This window comes from Mus pahari, chromosome 5 (genome assembly GCF_900095145.1).
Source record: "Mus pahari chromosome 5, PAHARI_EIJ_v1.1, whole genome shotgun sequence".
NCBI lineage: Eukaryota > Metazoa > Chordata > Mammalia > Rodentia > Muridae > Mus > Mus pahari.
Window position 1 is genome coordinate 149,275,587 of NC_034594.1, and position 22,520 is coordinate 149,298,106.

Consider the following 22,520-nt stretch of genomic DNA (forward strand, 5'->3'; position numbering starts at 1 on the left):
TGTGTGTGTGTGTGTGTGTGCGTGTGTGTGTTACCCAAGCAAAGTACTTAGTTTCCCATTTCACCGAAGTCTCTGCATAATGCCACTTCAGCAGTTGTGATGGAGGTGCCGCAAACACGGTACCGTGGCCAGAGTCACACGTATACACGTGCTAAGGGCTAGCATGCAAGCATCTGTCTGTCCTTCCTTTGTCCTTCCTTCTCTCCATCTCCACATCTCGCCTGCACAGGACCCTGCGGCTTTACCCAGCCTTTCCTCCTGGATCCTTTACAGTTTCTCAAGCAGATCTGAAATACACACCCAGGACAAAAACTTACCAACACACAACACAGAATGAGGTATTTATGAAACAATGAGAAAGGAGCTTCCTCATTATATTTTCAAATACTATAATTCATGTGTACGAAAGTGTGCCCATGGCTAAGCAGAAAGCAGGGATCGTCTGTTGTAGCTGTGGAATCACAAAGAAAAGTTTCGCTTCTCAGAACGGCTCTCTGGGGCAAGGAGATGGTGTGGTTGGTGACGGGCTCACTGCACAGACGTTAGGACCTGAGTTTGGATCCATAACACCCACAAGATAAAGCCAGACATGGCTGTGTGTGCCCGCAGTCAGTGCTGGGAGGCTGGAGACAAAGGGATTCCTGGCGGCTTGGTGGCTGGCCAGTGTAGCTGAATCTGTGAGCTCCAGGCCCAGTGAGAGACTCTGCCTTGAAAAATAAGGTACATAGTGATGGAAGATGACACCAGGGCTGACCTCTGGCCTCAGCGTGAAGGTGCACACATGTATTTGCACACCCACATGCACATGTGAGTACACACACACACACATGCACACACTACTATGCTCAGGAATACAGTCTAATGGGGAAAGTGACCAATTAAACATTACAATTACATTGTAAAATTAGTGTAAAACCAGGTACTCCTGGCTTCCTAACATGGAAGACTCAAGGGACTAGCCACTCCCCCCACCAAGTCCCTTTGTGTGGGAGGTCCCCTGCCTACCTGCCCATATTTGCATCAGTCCCCCAGCCATTTTACCTGCTGTGAGTTTGTCTCCTGCCTTAGGTGTGCTCTCTGAGCCACTCTGGTGTGTTAGTTCAGTCCATCATTTATCATATGCTTATTTGATCACCCCCTACAGTCCACACATTTTCTTAGTTGCTTCCCTTGACAATAGCCCATTGCCAGAATCCCTAATTTGTTCTATCTCTTCTGCCCCTTCATGCAATGGTCAGTGTACTGGAAACCACTGAGCAGCCATTTCCATCAAGCTCTCCCAACCTTGTCGTCCTTGTCTCTCCCTTGCCCCTGTCAAAGTTTAAAGGACTTACCTGATGTCAGTGCCTTAGACATCCAGCAGTGCTGCAGCTGTCTGTGTTACTTCTGGCTCTGCAACAGATGTGGATGGAGAAACTCCTGCAGTGTAATGCTAACTTCCAGATGGTGGGTGTGGGGGAAAAGAAGGTGTGACAACAGGAGGGAGGCCTCAGGAAGTGGGTGACAGGAGGCAGCAGACAGGTCATGGGAAGAGGGGCTAAGTGATGGGTGGTAGAAGGAGGGGAGCCGGAGGAAGGGAGGGATTGGGGTGTGTGTTGCAGTAGAAATGGACACAGAGTTTACAATTAACAACTATCTTCCTGTTTATTCTAAACACTGAGCACTCTTAGTATGTTTAACAGATTTATCTCCATATAAATAAGTACTATATTGGTTTTGCTAGCTTGCCACCAAAACTGGCTTCTTCTGTACGGGTCCAGATGACCTATAATTACAGGTTTATGATATGAATAATCATGAACTTGAGTTCTTAAATTACAGAAGTTAAATGATACTCTATTTGCCCTGTTTATTTTCCCTGGACCTTTAATTTTTCATTCAGATTGTAATATGCACTAAGATACTTTGTAGTTTGTTATTAGCAAAGCTCTGTGCGAATGAAGTTTTCAGACAACCTTTAATGTTTGGGACATGTAAATAACTATAAATCAAATGCACAGTTCTCTGTGATTTTCAGAAAAAGTCAATTAGTTGATCATTCTAAATTAGAAAGTATCTTCAGGGCTTCTTATTTTCATGTGGGTCAAGTATGCTATGAATGTCATTCAAGTGTAGACACCTGATATCTGTGAAGCTCTTACTTAACTGTAAGCTTTTGTTCAGTATTGGAATTTTAAGAGTTTTATTACCACTTATTAATTATATACAATAATGGGTCTCATCAGTATGTTTTCATGCATGTATATAATATATTTTGATCACATTTATCCCCATTAATGTCTCTCATTCCACTGGTTTTTTTAATATATGAATTAATGAGTTTATTAGGCTTATTTGTAGGGCACAAGTTTAGTTCTTTTATTTATAGAAGAGTACACATGCTGAGGACAGTGATGGAGCTCAGGCACCTCACTCCTTTCTCAACAGACACAGTGGATGACCTCATGGGTTTAGTTCTGGGCCAGGGTGGCGTTCCTTCACTTTCAGTGTGTTAGCTAACAAGTTAGCATTGAAAAGTTGGAAGCACTGAACAGAGCTCAACCATTAAGCCTAAGGACTAGAAAATGTTTCTAATTCCAAGGAGAAATAAGGAGGACTTGATGCTATCTACAGACTTCCTCAGAAAAGCCATTTATCCTAATTATTCATCCATATACTCTTGGAACATTTGGTGCCTTTTAATGAACATGCCCTTGAGGAACTTCTAGTCAAAAAACGAAGAGACAGCTAAAAACAATGAACGGGTGTGATTAAGCGCCATGACAGCGTGTACAGAGGTGGAGGGGGATGAGGTGGATACTCTTGAGGGTGCTGCAGGATTCCATGTCAGTGCAACTGTGAGAATAAGGCCAGGGGCCAGGATGGCATGGATAGCAACAGTGAGAACAGACACAGGCACTGAGCAGGCAGGGAGTTCCCATGAACAGCAGCTAAGTAGCAACCCTCTGTGTGAAAGACCCCTGCTCTGTGCTGGGCACTGGACGTCAAGGAGGGGTTCCTAAAGGACGGAGATAATTGCACATCTACCAGGACTGATTCCTGATGGGACTGAGGAACACTCATTAATGGAGGATACATGGGCCTTGCCAACAGAGGAACTGCAGAGAACTCCCTTGTTGATTGGGGAAGGGTCCCTCTCCCTCTCTCTCCCTCCCTCCCTATCTTTCTCCTCCCTCTCCCTACTCTCCTTCTCCTCCCTCTCTCCCCTCCCCCCTTCCCCTCTCTCTTCTTCCTCTCTCTCTTCCCTCTTCCCCTCTCTGTTCTTCCTCTCTCTCTTCTTCTCCCTCTCCACCCTCTTCCTCTCCTCCCTCTCCCTCCCTCTCTCCTCCCTCTCCGTCCCCCCCCCATTCTTTCTAATGTTTAATGATCATGTGGGAAAGGACCTAAGAGTTTCTGGTTTCCCCATTCTCCCTTTGAAAGGACTCCATTGAAGTCTGTACTGTAACATATTTGCTATCTCAGGGTTTCAAACAACCTTTAGACTTTATGTCTTACACCTTTCACTATTGGTTAGAGGCCAGGGAATGAATAGGAAGGAAAGAGGCGTTCCAGGTTTTGAGGTGAGCTGAGAAAGTAGAGAAGTGGATCTCTCCAGCGCACAGAGTGCTGAGCCCAGTAGCTGGCGGACACCAAACTAATGAAATACCTTCTTAATTTTCATATTCTCAAATACTGTTGCTGAGATTTTTTTGTTTCCTCTCACAGATGTTGATCCTATCTCAGAATATTGCCAAGCTGGAGGCCCAGGTTGAAAAGGTTACAAGGGAGAAGACTTCAGCTGTCAGTCAATTAGAGGAAATTCAGAACCAGATTGCATCTCAGGAAATGGACGTCACAAAGGTCTGAGAAAGTTTTGGTTTAATAATTGGCTTAAGTACATATTTTCTTTGAAAACATTTTTCTTTTAAATTTATTTATTATTTTTATTATTGTATGTGTGTGATGTGTACGTGTGTGGTGTGGTTGTGTGTATGTGTGTATTGTATATGTATGTGGTGTAGTGTGTGTGTGTGTGTATGGTGTGTGTGTGTTATGTGTGTATGTGGTGTATATGTGTGTGTTTGTATGTGTGGTGTGTGTGGTGTGTGTGTTATGTATGTATGTGTTGTGTGTTGTGTGTATGTGGTGTATGTGTGAGTGTGTATGTGTGTGTGGGGGGGGGTTATGTGTGTGTGGTGTGTATGTGGTGTATGTGTCATGTGTGTGTGTGGTGTGTGCATGTTGTGTGGTGTGCATGTGTGTGCTGTATACAGGCTCACACACATGCATACGCGTGCACGCACACACACACACTCACACACACACACACACTCACACACACACACACACACACACTCTCACACACACACACACACACTCTCTCACACACACACACACACACACACACACACGCTGTGGTGTTCCTATGGAGGTCAGAGTCAATTTTCTCTTTCCGTTGTGAGAGGGAGCTCATCTACATTGAAACTGTTTTTCTTTTCTCTTTCTTTCTTTTTTTTTTTTTTTTGCTTTCATTTTTTCCCCTCTGTGTAGCCTTGGCGCTCCTGGAACTCAGAAATCCAGCCTGCCTCTGCCTCCCAAGTGCTGAGATTAATGGTGTGGGCTACTGAAACTACTTTTCTTATTATCCAAAGCTCCGTATGTCGTTAGAAAGAAGTTTGGAATAGAAAGTCTTTTTATTTCAAGAATAGTAAAGGTTACTTTAGTGAGTCTATCATCAGCCATTACTACAAGCCCCTCTTCCTCTGCCCTTACTTTATGGCACTGAAAATCCAAAGCTAATTTGTAGCAAACAATCAATTGGCAAAGACAGACTTGTGAATAGTTCTATTTAATTGTTGAATCTTAACAAAACTTACCTGTCTAAGTTAGTTAGCAAGGAGTGATTCTTTTTCTGTAGATAGTATGAGCCTGGTCTTTCCAATAATTGCTTAAGGCATGCTGAAAGGTTTGTTTGCTATAAGTTTACTCCTCTCTCTTCTGTTTCATATCTACTTTTAAAATCAACATTTTATATTAAATTCTTAATTTTATCTTATATTTAGCATATTCTTATTTTATTGATTAAGGTATATATTCGTGCTTTGGGCCTCTCTGTCCAGTGAAGTGAGAACTAAAACATGTAGTGGTTTCAATTGATTTATTTTAAGAAATACTAGTTTGTCTGGATTTCAAGTAAATCCCTTGACCAGTAAGAAAGCAAATATTTCCAAACATAATATATAAATGAAATCAATTCATTCTTTATCACTAAATTTATAGGTAATATTATAATACAATAATATATCTCCTTAAATTTTGATACATTTTATTCTATTGTTGCTTTAAATTAATTAATCATAATTATTTTTAGCTTTTACATTAATTTCTACCTATACAACTTACAAAAGGAGCTATTTCTCTAATTCACCATTTACTTCCAAAATCATGCTGGGTGATGAAGAGACTTAAGAAGCTTCTGTCTGTCTGTCTGTCGACAGGGGTGCAGATGGGTCTGCAGAGGAATGGACACACAGGTTTGGAGATGGAAGCCATGGTACTTGTTTGCGGTTCCTGATAGGAGACACCTTTTAATGAAGTGTAGTAATGGAAAGAATGAGTTTGTCTCCACAGCTGCCCAACAGGGCTCAAACTTCAGAGAGTGGCACACTAGACTAAGGGACTTGAGAGCCTCCAGTCCTCAGATGATAATTCTGCCTCAGTAGAATGCCTAGACTTACTTTCGAAGTTTGTTGTAGATGAATGCAGTAAACAATGAGCTGAAAGGACTAAGAAAGTGAGAGTTAAAATTAAAGAATGAAGTGACTTTTAGAGGACTCGACTCAGACATTTCTCATGGAGTACATTTAGATAGAGTCTCTGCTTTTCATCATTGAGGAATTGTGTGATTTCAGACAATAGTGCCTTTAGTTGAAAATATTCATTTGAAACTATTTTATATAATATAATCCTAAAAATTAACTTCAATTCCTTAGTTATACATTGCATTATTTTATAGTTTTTGATTGATTTTGAAAGGGGAATGAATGCACACTGTGGCATATAAAAAGACAACTTGAAGGACTAAGTTTCCTCATTCTAGGCAGGACCTTTAGATTAACTCAGGTAATCAAACTTGGTGGCAAACATCGCTACCTGTTGAGCCATTTCTCAATGCTTCCTTATATTGCCTCCAAAATCTTAAACCATATTCAATAGTCTTAGAAAAGTTTTGCTGTACTTTATCTGTGTGTCCTCTAGGGGGCACCAGAGGATCTAACTGTAGATGTTTCTCTGCCGATTCCAGAAGCTACTGATCTGTTTTCACAATCTAACAGGTGTGTGGAGAAATGCGCTTTCAGTTGAATAAAACCAAAATGGAGAAGGATGAGGTGGAAAAGGAACACAGAGAATACAAAGCAAAGTCTCAAAGGGATCTTGAAATGAAAGACCAGGTAAGGAAGCACACTGGCACAATTAGCTGTTAAGCTAATTAGTAACATGTTTTCTGAAGTTGATGTGGTTTTATCCCTAAGGCACTTATTTCGCTTATAATGTTTCTAACTAATGTAAGGACCCAGTTCATACTATTAAAAGAATTTCATTTATAGATGCCTGACATGAAGTAGTGAGAATCAACTGCTTGCATATGAAATTCCAATTTGACAGTTCATAAATATACATTTGGATATGTATGTATTACTTAGAAAAAGTTTTTAAAAATGTTCTAATGCACAGTTTGAACCTAAAATATACGTACATAAAGTTCTTGAAAGATGCCAACTTGCATCCAATTTTAAATGAGAAACTTTAAAATTTGTAAGATGAGATGAGTTGATATATAAATATGTCAATCAAATTGATTGTTGGCAGAGCTGGACCAGTTTTAACTAAGATAGCCATGAATCTGTGTGCTCAGGAAGCCTAAATACAGTGGAATAGAAATGTTAGGGGGATGCTACTCGCTTGGATTTCAGTTTGAACAGATGTTTTATGTTATAACTCTGTCGAGAGTGTATAGATACTCCAATTTTAATTGACTCTGGGGAAAGCTTTGAAAGAGAAAGTTCTGGCAGATTGACTTTTGATGTTCTATTTTTATGTTACATTATAGGCCATTGAAGGTTTGCATTCTTTACAGCCAAGAAAAGCAGATTGTGTATTATATTAAAATAATATGGCTGAGGTATCAGTATCAATAATTTAGAGATATCCATACAGTTCAGAAGTAGGTGACTCCAGATAATTTTACAACATATTTCTAAGCAAGGCTTTCTATCATATTTTCAACATATTTTCCCTTTCAAGCCGTCAGCTGTTGATGACAAATGACATAAATGCAATGGGGAAAGTATTAAATATGGAAGTGCTAATGAAGCCCTGCGCAGAATACTGCAAATCACAGCCGGAACCCAGACAGCCAGGACAAAAGTAGTTTTTATATGAGTAGATGCAAACTTTATGATGAGTTCTACATCTTAGAAGATCTTTCCATATTAGCATGTACTGATTTCATTTTGTCCAGTTGGGGGCATCCCTGATAGTAGAATGGAAAGTTCCCTCAGTCAAGGATTGAGAGTCTAGGACTACTAAGCAAGTGGGGTGCTCTCCTCCTCCTGATAGCCAAAGGGCCTTGCAGTTAGGTCGGCACACTCTGTAATAGTAAATACCTTTTGAGTTATTATACAGAACTACAGAAGTACAACATTTCCTAGTAATAGAAACAGAAACAGAGAGTCTGGGGATGACTTAAAATCACATTATCATGTTTTAGCATTACAAAAAAACAAAACAAAACCCTACGGTAACAAGAGTGAGAGTCTTAGAAACTGAATTAGCTAGTTTAAATCCCTTCTATTGTCTGTGTCTTTAGCACGCTGTCTTCTTAATCAGCCCGGAATGCTCCACAGGCTGAAACTGAAGGCAAGAGCGCATGTTCCCTGGTGGACTGAAATGCTAAGTTTACCTAATCATCTTTAGTGGTGCCGTTTTGGTAAAGCTGTGCCTTCGGGGAGGACCCAGTTTGTAGCAGTTTGTGAAGGTTAGGAGAGGTTTGCGTGCTCCCGTGTTTTCCTGGAACAGAGTGTGAGGGTAGCTTGGAGGTGCTCTTTGTAACTGGTTTGTACTGAACAGACAGTTTCAGGCGTAGTCGCTTCTCATTCCCTGGGTGATTTGGAGCAGCAAAGCAGCAGTTGTTCTTTGGTCTCTCAGCCATGACCTGACCTTCTGTCTGTAAGACCGAAGAGCTATTTAGTTTGGCCACCATCTGCACCCAGGAGAGAAATTTACATTTAGTTTTGAAAAACTGGACATGTCAAGCATTTATCTGCAGTACCTACCATGATATAAAACATATTTAATTTTAAAGCCTTGTGTATCATACAGTCATCATAACCAGGAGACTATCTCTTAGTTTGCAAACAGGTGTTCCCCATAATGCATCATTTTAGTCATCTTTTAGCTAATCTGGCCACTTGATAGGTTTTGAAAGTAGGTGGGAAACTGAGCTGGAATGTGGTGAGCACAAGAGCCTCTTTGATGTGTACACAGCAAATGCTTGACCACTGGAATGATTTTCCTCACGACCTGAGCCTTGACTCTGGCATCATTAGAAAGAAAGGTTCGAGGGGGAACAATGGCTGTCCCTTCCGCCCACTTTCTTCTTTTCTTCTTATATTGTGTTAGGACCCATGGGTGAATTACCCTTCCCATCAGCTCTTTTGTATCACTCGGGCTTGGAGAGCTGCTGTCAGTCTCAGGGGCTGCTTCTGCACCATGGAAAACAAAAGGCATTTGGTGTGCAGATTGGGGACTTTGTGCCTTGATTTATTTTCTTTTTTTCTTCTTTCCTTTCTTTGCTTCTTTTTACTTTCTTTTTTTTATAAACATCAGGTACACACACACACACACACACACACACCATCATGGGAACTTAAAAGCATATGAGACAAAAGGAACATTATAAACAACCTGTGCATTTCCAGCACTTACATTCAGTGTGTGTCAATCTTGTCCCACCAGTTCACAGTTTTTTTTCTTAACTTCACCTCATTATCATATTTTTCCATCTTATCATTTTCTAATTTTTCTTTCTCATTGTCTTGCTCTACCTCCTCTTCTTTCACAAAAATATTTAAAACAGATCTCAGATATTTATTATTTCACCTACAAACATGTTATTGTATGTTTAGGAAGGAAATGCTCATGTTATCATATTGTTACTTTGAAGAATATTAACAATGATTCGTAGCAAATGACATGAAGCTTATGTTCACATTTCTTTATCTCAAAAAGTGTTTTGCAGTTGGTTTATTCCAAAATGTAGAGCAGGTGTGTCTTTGTTCAAATGCTGCAGTACTGCCCTCTTTAAAAGGAAGTGAAAAGAACACTTGGTAAGAATGTTAGCTTTCTTTATTAGGTTTCCCTCTGAAGGCTTTGTGCTCCATACTGTGCCGGTCGCCCTGCCAGAGATGCACCTTCGTCCTCTGATGCACTGTGAGCATGTGGCTGGGGCGCGGCTTTTCTTCTTCTTACATTCCAGAAGGGGCCAGAGACTCCGAAATGCAAACTGCATCATTTCAGAGTCCTGTATTTAAGGTTCAAGAACTTTCAGGAAACTCTGGCCACATTACAGGGTTAGCTCATTTGAAATGAAAGAGTCATCTTTGGAATTTTCTTTGTTAATTTTGAATTAAGTAATTGAGTCTCAAAGATGTTTCTTTGTTGCCTCTAGCCTTTGATCAGGGTCCAGAGCAAGTGAAAAACAGAACTTTTTGTTCACAAAAGAGAAATGTGTTGATAAAGGTACTATCATAGCAGACTTTGTTCTCCTTATTTTTCAGTCTCTTGTGTTCCTCCTTTTCTTACTCCTTCCCCCAGGGATGTATATAGCATAAGGGCACATACAGACGTGGGATGGGGAGGCATGATCCAGGGAGGCCAGAGCAACTGAGGGAGCCATTCCTTGTCCATCTGAGCTTTGACGCTACAGATGATAGCTTAAGAGAATGTTCTGAGAGTAGGGCACACTGACAGACTGTGGTGATGGAAGACCCTACCAGAACATTTCGTTGGCTTTGGTTTTGTGACTTGCTTTTGTGTCGAAGAGATAGATGAAGCAATGCGTACTGGACTACATAAAGTTAATGGGTGTGTGGTAGAATGAAAGAAGCCAGTTTCGAGAGGCATCTGTAAAACCTGGTGCCAATTGAATAGTGAAAAAAATTGGGAATTAAACAAGCTAGCGAAGAATATAGTCTGAGAGACTGCTTTGAAAAGGTGGCACACTGAAGCCACCCAGGTTCTGGAAGGTGGCAGAGTGGGAAAAGGAGAATTCACCTTTGTGCCTTTTGATGACCATAACAGAGCTGATAAATGATGTTCAGAAATACCACTCTGCCAGTAAGCATAATTGTGAAGTGAGAAGGGCTCTCTGTAAACAAGAAATGCAGTCTGCTGATCACAGAGAGATTGGGGATGTGGACCTTGCTACTTAATTGAGGAAATCTGATTTGGGGGGTGGGAGTGGTAGTTTTGTTGTGGTTAGAAACCTTGGTGGAAGAGAAGGCTATGGTGACAGAGGTGGTAGTTATGGAGGTTGATACAATGTATTTAGAGATGATGGTGACAGCTCTGGTGGTAACCCTGGCTATAGAGAGAGGAGACTATGGCGGTGGTGGACAAGGATATGGAAACCAAGGAGGTGGATATGGTGGTGGAAGAGGATGTGGTGGTGTTATGATGGAGAGAATTTTTGGTGGAAGTAACTCTGGTGGTGGTGGAAAGTATAATGACTTTGAAAATTATGATGGACAACAGCTATCAAATTGTGGGTCCATGCAGGGGGCAGGGTTGGTGGAGGATGCCCAGGCAATCCCTATGGTGACAGCTATGGATCTGGATGTTGAAGTGGTGGATCTGGTTGCAGAAGGTCTGGCAAACAGCAGAAAATGGCTACAGTTCTTAGAAAAAGAAGGCGGGGTTACCAGGAAAGCTGCAGGTTACTTTGAGACAGTCGTCCCAAATGCAAGAGGAACTGTAAGAATTAGCTTCAGAAGGAACAACGGTCCATAGGAACATCTGCAGCTTCATCGGGAAGCCCTTCTTGTTCACAACTGTCATAGCCTAGTTTGCAAATCATTATTAATTAATGTAGTGCAGTGACAGATGTGTGTTTCTGAGGTCAGTTATCTCCTGAAGCTTCATCTTCTCTCCCCACTCCCGTGTTATACCAAGTATATGGCCTTGCAAATTGCTGTAGTGGTGGTGCCAGGAATAAAAAACTTAAGGAATGTTTAACTTCTGAACAAAACCTGTGCTCTCCATGCCTGGCACTTTCTGGGTTCTGGGATCAAATTCCTGTCCTCACCCTGCTCAGCAAGGGCTTTCCTGACTGACTGCTCCCCCCCCCCGACCACCCCCCCCCCCCCCGAGCTCAGGTTTTTCCAGGCACCCTGTGCAGGGTAGTATGGGAGTCACTCTCCTTTATCCTAAAGGGAGCAAAAACTGAAGTTTAGGGCATGGATGGCCACCTCTGTGTCCTGTCCTGACACATGTATGTGTGTGTACATCCCAGCAGCCTGAGTTCTTATCTAGGCTCCTGCTAGGGACAAAGACAATACAGATCACCAGCTCCCCCACTTAGAGGATCTGTTTCCTTCCACCCCAGTGCAGGTCTCAGCAGTAGTTAGGCTGGGACAAGGCAGAGACTGAAGGGGGACACATTTCTGAGAACCGTTCCAGGGCTGAAGTGACAGGGAAAGTCTACCACGGAGGTGAACTGAAGGTTCATTGGCCCATCAGACTGTCCCAAGATAAAAGTCACTAAAACTTGTGAGACATTGATCAAGTACTAGGCCCTTCTTTGTTATTTTTGGTTTTGTGAGGTAAGGTCTCACCATGTAGCCCAAGTTAGTCTGGAACTTGCTATGCTCTGTAGCCCAGGTTGTTCTCAATTCAGGATCTCACTCAGCTACAAGAGCTTCATTAAGTGTCCTGTGGGACTGCATTGAGAACATGGTATCAACATATGCCTGACATGCTCCCACCTGATGCCCCTATTCCTTGTAGCAGAAAAGAGTTAGCCAATGGAGACTTGTGCCAGCTCTGCTTCTGCCTAATTTTACAAGTGAAGTTTTATGAAAACACATGAACGTTACTTACATGTTCCGTTTGCTTCTTTCCTGAGTGGGGCTCAGCAGTTAAGAGCACTTGTTGCCTTGCCGGAGACTGCTGTTAAGTTTCTAGGCCCAGTGTTGGAAACGCACGACCTCCTGTAACTCCAGCTCCAGGGCGTCCAACACCCCTGGCCTCTGCTGGAGCCTACAGTCACATGCACACTCACCCACCTATATACACTTAGTTAAAATAGTACAAATAGATCTTTAAAAAGAGCAGAGCTGAGAAGGTGCGGCAAAGACCACAGAGCCCACAAAGCCCAGATATTATCATGATTTCTAACCTTTCTAGGAAGGGTTTGCCAGCCCTTCTCCGAGGGCTGTATTACTAGAATTCGGTACTATTCTGTATTACTAGAATTCTGTATTATTGTGTATTACTAGAATGCCTTACTGGGGAGCATCAGCATTGAATTATAACTTATTACAATTTACTGGTCTTAGAATAATTCATGGAACAATGCATGCTATATCTTCGCTCTCTCGAACATCTAATAGCACTTCCAGGCAAGCATGTGGTGACTGTGTCTACATTTTATTAGTGGCGCATGGCTCAGTAATGGAATGTGGCTTAGATGAAAGTGCATTAGATGAATCCAGCATTATTATTTCTTTACAATTTTACTTATAGGTTAATATAAATTTTATTTTTTAGAAGTAAAAAAATGGACATGGCTTTTCTTAGCAGCGTAAATATATTATATTTGGTGTGATACTTAACAGTGAGTAGGAAGCACTAGATATCTCAGAGTCCTTCATGAAGTAATCAAAGCCAATACTTAAGAGTATGGCTACATACACAAAAGCATCAAAATTTATGCTTGGAAAAATTAGAGAGAAAAGGAAAAAAGGCTTTAAAAGTTGCTTATAGCCAGCATGAGTCAGCACTTTAGAACTGAAATTATGCATGGAGTGTGTCACCACAGGAATTACTTCATAAAATCAGTTCATTAGATATTTGGAGGAAATCTGTCTATTTAATACAAAGAGACCAAACTAAACCCTGCAGCTCCTAAAAGTCAGGCTCTTTTAAGACCAGAGAAATACGAATAAAGGAAGGTTGGCGAATTGGACCTTTTTATGTAGGCAAGTCGGAAACCCTGTGTCGGGGTTTTCAGGGTTTGGGCTGATTCTTTCTAGGAGGATGTGATCTCGATGTGTAATGTGGAAAGTCAGGCGCACAGCAGCTTCATTACTGTGACTGGTGGCGCACAGTTAAAGACTTTCCTGACTATAGGAAGATTGGAATCAACTCTTACAGTGGGCCATTGAATGAGCTTCTCCGAAATAGTTTTCTTTTATAGAGTAACAGTATGATGTGCCTCAAGACCTAGATTGTGGGCCTCTGGAGCGCACTAATTCTGGGAACACTGAGCACTAGACTGACGACGCGTATGTTGGAAGTGGGTAACGGCGGTGTTTGTCTTTTCTACTTGTGACGTTAGCACCTACAGATTAGAGGAAATCTCTTGCAGCTCTCTTCTCTCTGAAGCTGTACACTGTTCAGCAGCCTGAGATCATGGTGAAGTCTGAGAGCTAGACTTCAGAGGCTTATCCAGCTACCACCCGCCATCACACTTCTCCCTCTACCGAGTGCCTGGGAGTGGGCCACATGGGCATGGCTTTGGTGCATGCAGTCACGTGGTCCTGGTGATGACAGCGCCGCTTGCCATCTTCTTCATGTTCTCTTTCAGCACTGTAGTCTTACACATTCCTGTCCCCTCTCCTCTGTCATACAGCAGCTCGCAGGGGGTATGGCTTACCCAGACCAGCTTACTAGACTCTGGGGTAAATAACTGCAAGTCCAGGTCCTGCCCTTGGGGAGTTTATATTCTAGCCGGGGACTCAGAATACGCATTTGGGCATGCCGTAAGAATACTTGCAAAGCAGCATATCGACAAGTGCAAATTAATGTAGTGTGAACTTCACGCTGGCTGCAGCCCACGAGGGAGAATCTGGTTCCACGTGTGCGATGTAATAAAGCTTCCCTAAGTATGCCCTCAAGCGCTGTTCAGCATACTTAGAGAAATGTGTGTTCCTATCACAGCCTAACTGAGATTTCAGAGAAAATTCTTCAACCTAGCGTCTGTCTAATAAGCCACTGTCTTTTGTTCTTATCCTGGGTGATGCCCCGGTACAAAATAGAATTCATTGGACTATGCAGATAATTTAATATATCTCTACTTAATAAAGGTCTCAAATTATTGAGCTTATTTTCCTAAAGCACGAAGCCAAATATCATTTAAGTCAACACTATGTTGGTAAAAAAAAAAAAAAAAATCACAAAATTGGCCATAAAAAAGTAAATGTGTCCTTTTGCTTTGTCATCACAGAGATGCAGCTCCAGATCAGTGTGGCGGGGACAGCAGGTCAGTGTGGCAGGGACAGCAGGTCAAGGGCCTTTCTGGCTGTACTGCCTGCACTGCGCAGCTGTGCATTAATACTTTCCTGGTTATTTTTGGTGACAGGATGTATATATCTCAGACTAAAACAGAGAAACATACATATATATATTCATATGTATAATCATATTATTTATTGGGTTTTACTTGTAATTTAATTTTCCAGAATAGGTGACTATCCTCTTCAGTATAGTTATTTTTTTAAAAAATTAAATGATAAATAGAAGTAGACAAATAGTATTGATATCAATGGAAAATACTGATTTAAGCCTATCTAAGAGATAAAAGCATCAATAGAAAACAAAACATACACATTGAGAAGTAATATGAGCTAAGCATTTGTTAACAGACTCTTTCCATTGGATAGGAATTGATAAGCTGAAGTCTGCATACTTATTTTAACTTTAAATGTTGACTCACCAGGCTACCCCTGCTGGGCCTTCACAGTGTCTACTTACCTGCCAAGCCTGCAAGTCTGGTTACTATTAGGTGGCAGCAGTTATGTGAATGTGTCCCTGCAGGCCAGCAAGCTGACAGGCATTAGATGTAGGACAGCTACACTATGCTTTAATGGCTCGGAAATATATCAGCACCAGTATCCAGCACGAGCTTTACTAATTAATACCTGCGTATGTATTTAAATATATATTAATACCTGTGTATGTATTTAAAACAGTGCTTACTGTACAGACACAGGCACATTGGCAGAAGCGAGTGACTGTATTATAAAATGGAGCAAACTGGCCTTCTGTTTGTCTCACCTTCTGCTTTGTATTCATATGCAGTTGTGATGTTGCAATCAAAGCCTTGGGATAGTCTTGTGTTCTCTCTTTTCAGTGAATATTATCTTAAACATTTTTGTATTGTTTCTAACTTTTTATACTAGTCACCATAATGTGGCCACTCACATAAATTTCTACAGGAAGATGGTAGGTCAGATTTTGAAGAAGCATAGCCGTGACAGATTTAGAATCTAGCCACTAGTCTTCCCTTGCTTCTCTAGCCCAGCAGCCATATGTTTTGTGCATTGTGCTGGCCTATAATGAATTTCTGTCAAAGAGAAAAGGTAAGGTAGCTATGCAGATACATTTCTCATGTCAGTGTCAGCAAACTACAAAAGGACCTGGGGACTTGGAAGAGGGGAAGATGGCATCCTTGCAAGGTGGTCAGGATGTTGCCTAGCACAGATGGGAGAAAAGGGCATGTGGCTAGAAGGCCCAACATGGAAGCTTGAGCAAAGGGGTAAGAAAGGAGAACACAGTCAGGGAGAATCCGTGCTTCTGACTCCTAGCATCACTTAGCTAACAGCATTTCCCGTGTGGCCTGCCTGTGGAGCAGGAACATCTGCAATGTGCTGCTCCCGGTAAATTGTGCACTTACACTGAAGGCCCTGGAGTCAGGCACTGATCAGGTGCTACACTTTAGAAGTGTGCGTGTTTGTTTTTCATTTCTCTTTGTATTCTCTGCCACATGACATTTTTATATGACCTTGAAAGGGAACCCAGGTTGCATGCATGCTAGCCCGCTAGCCCAGTGGTAGAGCACAGCCGCTGAACCAGCGTCCCCTTCTTGGAGACTGAGTCTCATGGTGCTGTGAGGGCTACCACAGGACTCCTAGGCTTAAGTGATCCTCCCACCTTGGCCTCTACCACCTCTACCAGAAAACTTAAGATTTCCAACATTTCAAAATACATAATAACATTTTATTGGCAGTGTTAGGATCAAGTAGGAGTTTGTTCCCTAGAAATAAATAATTGGGTTATCTTGATACATAGAGAATTACCAATGTCTTATGATGGGGATGAAACACAGATTATACAGGGTTTATCTGTATGCCATGAACCCAAAGACAATGTTTTTCCCCTTGTGCTGGCTGATGATGCCAGAACCTCGTGTGTGTTATGTATGAACTCCACCTCTGAGCCACATGGTTGCCTCAAAACTCCTTGCTTTGGCAAGGAGGAAACCTCCTGGAGATGCACTTTCCTTCCAGGTAAACATAGAAGGCTGAGAAGTGAAGCATTTCTCTTCCACCCCCACTCTGGTTTTAAGTTTTTGTATTTAAAAAACATATTCTCTTCCCCACTTTGAATTTTGAATTAAGTATTAATAAAATAAATAGAATCTGCACAGAGTCTCAAATGCCACTCCACACTTTCCAGTTATTCACTCTCATTTTGTAAAAATGACACCTATGTTGAGATTATAAGGCTTTATTCTCAACAATTTTAGATCAAATTCTTGTTATTGTGATTAATAATGAAATAAATGCCTAACCTTTTATACAGTTTAATTTAATTATAAAACAGTCAATATTTAATTTTCTGTAAGAATTGAACCCTGACACTAAGTTAAGGCTACTCTTTATTAAGCAGCAGCAAACTGTCAAAGGTGGAGCTTGGGGATTTGGTAGCTTTTCTAGAGCGTATGAAATTCAACGTCCTCAGCCAGCCAGAGTATGCCACAGTGTGAGTGCATGATAAAGGGGATGTATGTGTGACTCCTATTTGAAAAGCACAGTGTTCACAACTGATTATCTTTTTTTCTTTCTTGGCACATTCAAAATACATCCATAGAATGAAGTATGGATGTTCCGGAAAAAGGTGAGCTATAATATAATTATCTTAAGTATGTTTTCAATGATTAAAATGAAAACAGAAGATGTCTCGGATCCTCAGCATGTTCCCTCACCTTCAGGAGTTTAATTTAGGGCTATTAAATGTGTATAGTGATTTAAGCCATAATGATATCTTTATATGATAAGAACAAGAAATGTTTTATGCTAAAGGAAGATTCAAATATGTCAGTCATCTTTTCTTGCCTATAAGGAACATCTAACAACAGCCAACTTACAAAGACAAAGTGTTTTTCTTTCTTTTAAGATTCATTTATTATATGTAAGTACACTGTAGCTGTCTTCAGACACTCCAGAAGAAGGCTTTAGGTCTCATTACAGATGGTTGTGAGCCACCATGTGGTTGCTGGGATTTGAACTCAGGGTCTTCAGAAGAGCAGTCAGTTCTCTTAACTGCTGAGCCATCTCTCCAGCTCCCCAAAGGGTTTTTCTTGGCTCATAATTTTAGAGTTTCAGTCTACTGCCCATTAGCTCTCATGTGTAGATTTGGAGTGGGGCCAAACATTGTGTTGAGAGTGCGTGACAGATCAGACTGACCCACGTTGTGTCAGGAAGGAGAAAGAGGGATGGGAAGACACTGAAGTCTCACTGCTCCTTTGGGGGCCATGTCCTATGGCCTGAGATCTCACACTGGGCCCTACCTCTTTAAGCCTCCACCACTTTCAGGTAAAGCTAGGCTGGAGAACATGCCTGTGACATGTGGCGCTTTGGAACCATGATAGTGACACACTAATGACTTTGATCCAGTATCTTTTTATAGCTGCACTTGAGAGTCTATGTGTGGTCATGTATTCCAGCTTTTCTCAGCAATCTGTAACCAAGAAGTGAGACTGAATGTTTTCCCCCCTGAGGCAAGCCCTGAAGTTTAAAGTGTCACATGCTGAATGTAACACCCTTTACACTCACCTCACCAGCCAAGAATGCAAACAGGCATAGTAGAAAAGAGAAAAAAGTGGGAAAGAAAAGATGGGAAAGACCAAGGGGAAGAGATGCCCCTTGGTCTTGCAAACTTTATATGCCCCATACAGGGGAATGCCAGGGCCAAGAAGGGGACATTCAGGATAGCATTTGAAATGTAAATGAAGAAAATATCTAATAAAATAAGTTTTAAAAAAATGGGAAAGATTTTAGAAGATGACCTTGTAATGGTGTTTCCGTTAAGAATTGTGTTTGGGCCATTCTTTACATGTCCTCAAATCCAGTGATTCGGAAGGGGCAACTGTGATCAAAAACCCATCAGGATAGCAAACACTGCAGTATGTTCAGAGGGAAACACAGTATTGGTCTTCGAAACCTCTGGTTAGTAAAGTTTTCTTCCCTCTTCTATTGCTGCCAGTAACTAGTAAGTACTGTCACTTAAGGTTTTTCAGAGGATGCCTTTTGTGGTATCTAGCAACAAGATGTATGGAGTGGGACTGAGATATGTTCAGTGTTAGAGCCTTTCCCTAATATGCAAGAGGTCCTGGGTTCCATTCCCAACATTGAAAAAAGAAAAGACAAAAAAACCACCCCCCCAAAACAAACAAACAAACGAACAAACAAACAAAAACACTTGGGAGACAGAGATAGGCAGATTTCTGAGTTGGAGGCCAGCCTGGTCTACAGAGTGAGTTCCAGGACAGCCAGGGCTACACAGAGAAACCCTGTCTCGAAAAACAAAAATAAATAAATAAATAAATAAATAGCCAACTATTATTAGTAGTATCTCTTTTGTCAGTGGCCACATCTAAATGATTGAAGAAAAAGTCTCAAATAATAAATACTGTCTAGAGGGATCCTTAAAACCCAAGAGTAATAACTTAGCCCAGTCTCATTTTATAGATGATTAGGCTGCAAGTGAGCTGTAATTACCTTATTTCTATGTATTTATTAATGTAATAGTATAGTTACTCATTTTATGTATATGAATACACTGTAGCTGTCTTCAGACACACCAGAAGAGGGCATCAGATCCATTACAGATGGTTGTGAGCCACCATGTGGTTGCTGGGAATTGAACTCAGGACCTCTGGAAGAGCAGTCAGTGCTCTTAACCGCTGAGCCATCTCTCCAGTCCCTTAATGTAATAGTTGTTAAGAAGTATATGTCACATCCAAATAGGCCAAATAATTCCAATGAAAGACGAAATGTCTTTATTGCTCTTAGAATTCATTTTGTTTTGTTTTATACTGTTTTGAGAGCCTTGCTGTATAGCTCAGTCTGGCCTAGATCTCACTATGGTTCTTCTTTTTTAGCTTCTTAGGAGTTGGCATTACAGGCACATGTTACATTACTGGCTATATGTTATATTAGGAGTATATAAAGAATGCTTAAACTTTAATACTAAAAGGTCAGGCTGCTTTAAACCTAGAGAAATTATTTGTATAGAGATTTCTTTAGAGAAAATAACCAAATGGTAAAAGGTATATGAAAGGACACTTACCATTAACTAACTGTCAGAGGGATATAACAAAACTCATGTGAGATACCACACCACATCTCATAAACAAATGGTAAAAGGCATATGAAAAGACATTTACCATTAACTGTCAGAGGGATGTGACCAAACTCATGTGAGAAACCATACCACATCTCATAAACATAGCTCTAATTTAAAAGACAGTAATACTAGGCTGGTGAGGAGGCTCAGTAGTCAGAAACACGTCCCATGCAAGCCTGAGGGTCTGAGCCCGTGCCTGTTGTCCCGAAAGTTGTCCTGTGATCTCGACATGTACACTCTGACATATGTGCACTTACATGCACATACATGCATCATATATGTACGTGCATCATATATGTACACACAATGAATGAAATGACACAGTAGTGCCATGTCAGCAAGAACATGCAGAAATCAGAGCCCTAATTTTTTGTTGGTAGGTTTGTAAAGTGGTTCAGCTGCTGTGGAAACCAGACTGGCAGCTGTTTGAAATGTTCAACATAGAATTTTCATATGACTCCTAAGGATATGCCCAAGAAAAGCAAGAACATGCTCATACACAAACTTGTACCTTAATGTTCATAGCCACATTTCCTAATATCCAAATCTGGCAGTAGCTAAGCATATACCCGTGGTGAATGGACAAGTGAAAGATGTATAACTGTCTCTCTGTGGCATTTAAAAACAGAAAATGAAATACTAAGTTAACCATGACGGCATGCCGGGCGTGGTGGCACACGCCTTTAATCCCAGCACTCGAGAGGCAGAGGCAGGTGGATTTCTGAGTTCGAGGCCAGCCTGGTCTACAGAGTGAGTTCCAGGACAGCCAAGGCTATACAGAGAAACCCTGTCTTGAAAAACCAAAAAAAAAAAAAAAACAAAACAAAACAAAAAACAAAAAACATGACGGCATATACTAGCCGTTATTTAACACCAGCACTCAGGAGGCTGAGGCTGGCAGGTCTCTGACTGCAGGCCCGACCTGGTCTAGATAGCAAGTTACAGGTCAGCCAGGGCTACGTAGTATGGCCCTGTTTCAAAAAAATTACATTTTACATCATGGGTTAACTTTAAAGACATTATGCTAAATGAAAGAAGCTAGTCATGAGAAATAACATGTTGTATAATTCCATTTATGTGAAGCATCCATATGGCCAAATATATAGAGACAGAAATTGTAGTGATTGCTTGGGACCAAAGGCAAAAGAGTGACTGATACCGTGCATTGGATTTCTTTGGGCAAGATAACATGTTCTGAATGTATGGCGGGGGGGTGCCTAATTGCATATACCAAGGACAATTTGTTTGTAAACTTTAAATGGCTGGGTTCTAAATACTATATTAAGTCATTGTTTTACAAAAACATCCTACCATGAAAGTTACAGTTTATCCTAGTGAGTTGGGAGAATTAAAGACTAGAGACGGTAAGCCCACAAAAGAGACTAGGCAAATGTCCCGTTTAACTCTTGCCTGAACAGCAAAAGGAGGTGCACCACAGGACAGTTGACAGAGCCCTGGAGCAGTGCACTGCTGGTGAGAACTAACTGCGACATACTTCCAGGTAGGGTCCGTATTACTCTCCCTGGTTTCTGTAGTACTCAACCATATTTAGCTATCTGTTGGCTGACGGGGTGCATGGGTGACTGACAGTATAAACAAGCTAAAGAGTGACCTTTAAATAATTGCCCACAGTTCTTGCTATGTCATGTAAAAAGGTTCAAGACTTCTATATAGTTACATTTGCTAAAATTGTTTGATATTTTGATCTATCTGCTCTCACATGTGTATAGGGTAGCAAAAGGTGGGTGTTTGGGTTTGCTTGGTTTTGTTTGAGAATGGCCTTCCTCTTCGCAGACCTCCCTGGCCAGTTGGCAGCGTTTGCACAGATGTCGTCTTCCTCACTTGTTCTTCCTGCTCTCTGTTTCATTGGCTTTTCTTCTCGCTTTTGGTTTTCACTTGGAAGTCTGTTCTCTGCCAGAACCTTGCTTCCTTGCTCTCATAAATTACAGTATTATTTCTTTACTTTAAGTACATCTGTCTCTTCCCTTGGAATGTTCACTGAGGCTGAGGCCCTTGCCGATCACCATCCCTGTCACATTTCTGTGCTCCAGTGCCTACCTTACAGATTGGGATAGAGCGTTAGATGAAGGATATGGTCAAGAATTCAGGCCCCCAAAGCAGCCAGCCTGCAGTGAAATTCTCATTTACTATGTGTTACCTGGTGAGCCTCGATAAGATTTCTAACATGTTCTCAGTTTAGTTCTCTATAAAATAATAATAAATTCAACTCCTGCTCTATATAGTGGTATAAAATTAGAGGCACTTTCTGTTGACCAGCACAGTCAAATGCATGCCATAGAGTTGCATAATAAACATTAGTAAGTTATTGTATATACTAACATTACGCTCGTATTCACATTGTCTGTTCTCACCTCTCTTCTATGTTCCTTTCTTTATTCCTTACAAGCTTCTTGGTGATAAGGGATCATGATGAGCCTGGACCAGTGTGTGGCTGGGTGGTCATCTGTTAGTCTAGCTTTCAGAGGTAGTTATCATTGGATTGTGTGTAAGCCATACCTTCCATTGCGAGATCGTATTGAAGAAAATTACAGTTAAGATCCCTAATGGCACATATCTGCTATCCTGGAGTTGAGCAATGGCCTGTCCTTGTCTCTTTCTCAAAACCTTGGTCATTTTTGTTTGGGCCCTTTCTGTCAAGCCCCTGGCATCCAGTTTCTGACATATAACAAATCATCGCTCTCTGGCTGATATCACATATTTTTGATATATAGTGAATCGCCCTCTCTGGCCGATATCAAATACACATTTTTATTCACTAGCTGTGTTGTCCTCAAAGGCTTGAGCAGTAGGGCATGGATTGCAGCAGGGCAGAGTCTTATGACAAGTGCCTG

The 22,520-nt window shown here is 41.3% G+C and overlaps 1 protein-coding gene across 5 annotated transcripts in view; it reads left to right on the forward strand.

The window, feature by feature from the left end:
• Sdccag8 (serologically defined colon cancer antigen 8) overlaps positions 1 to 22,520 on the forward strand; it is a 201,120-nt gene that overhangs the window by 48,862 nt on the left and 129,738 nt on the right. For 4 of the 5 annotated variants that reach the window (XM_029538445.1, XM_029538447.1, XM_029538448.1 and 1 more), the window contains exons 11-13: positions 3,706 to 3,840; positions 6,315 to 6,431; positions 17,131 to 17,157. In XM_029538445.1, the coding sequence (XP_029394305.1) occupies positions 3,706 to 3,840; positions 6,315 to 6,431; positions 17,131 to 17,157 (279 nt within the window). The remainder of the gene's footprint in view (positions 1 to 3,705; positions 3,841 to 6,314; positions 6,432 to 17,130; positions 17,158 to 22,520) is intronic. The other variant, XM_021198898.2, reaches the window with a different exon arrangement.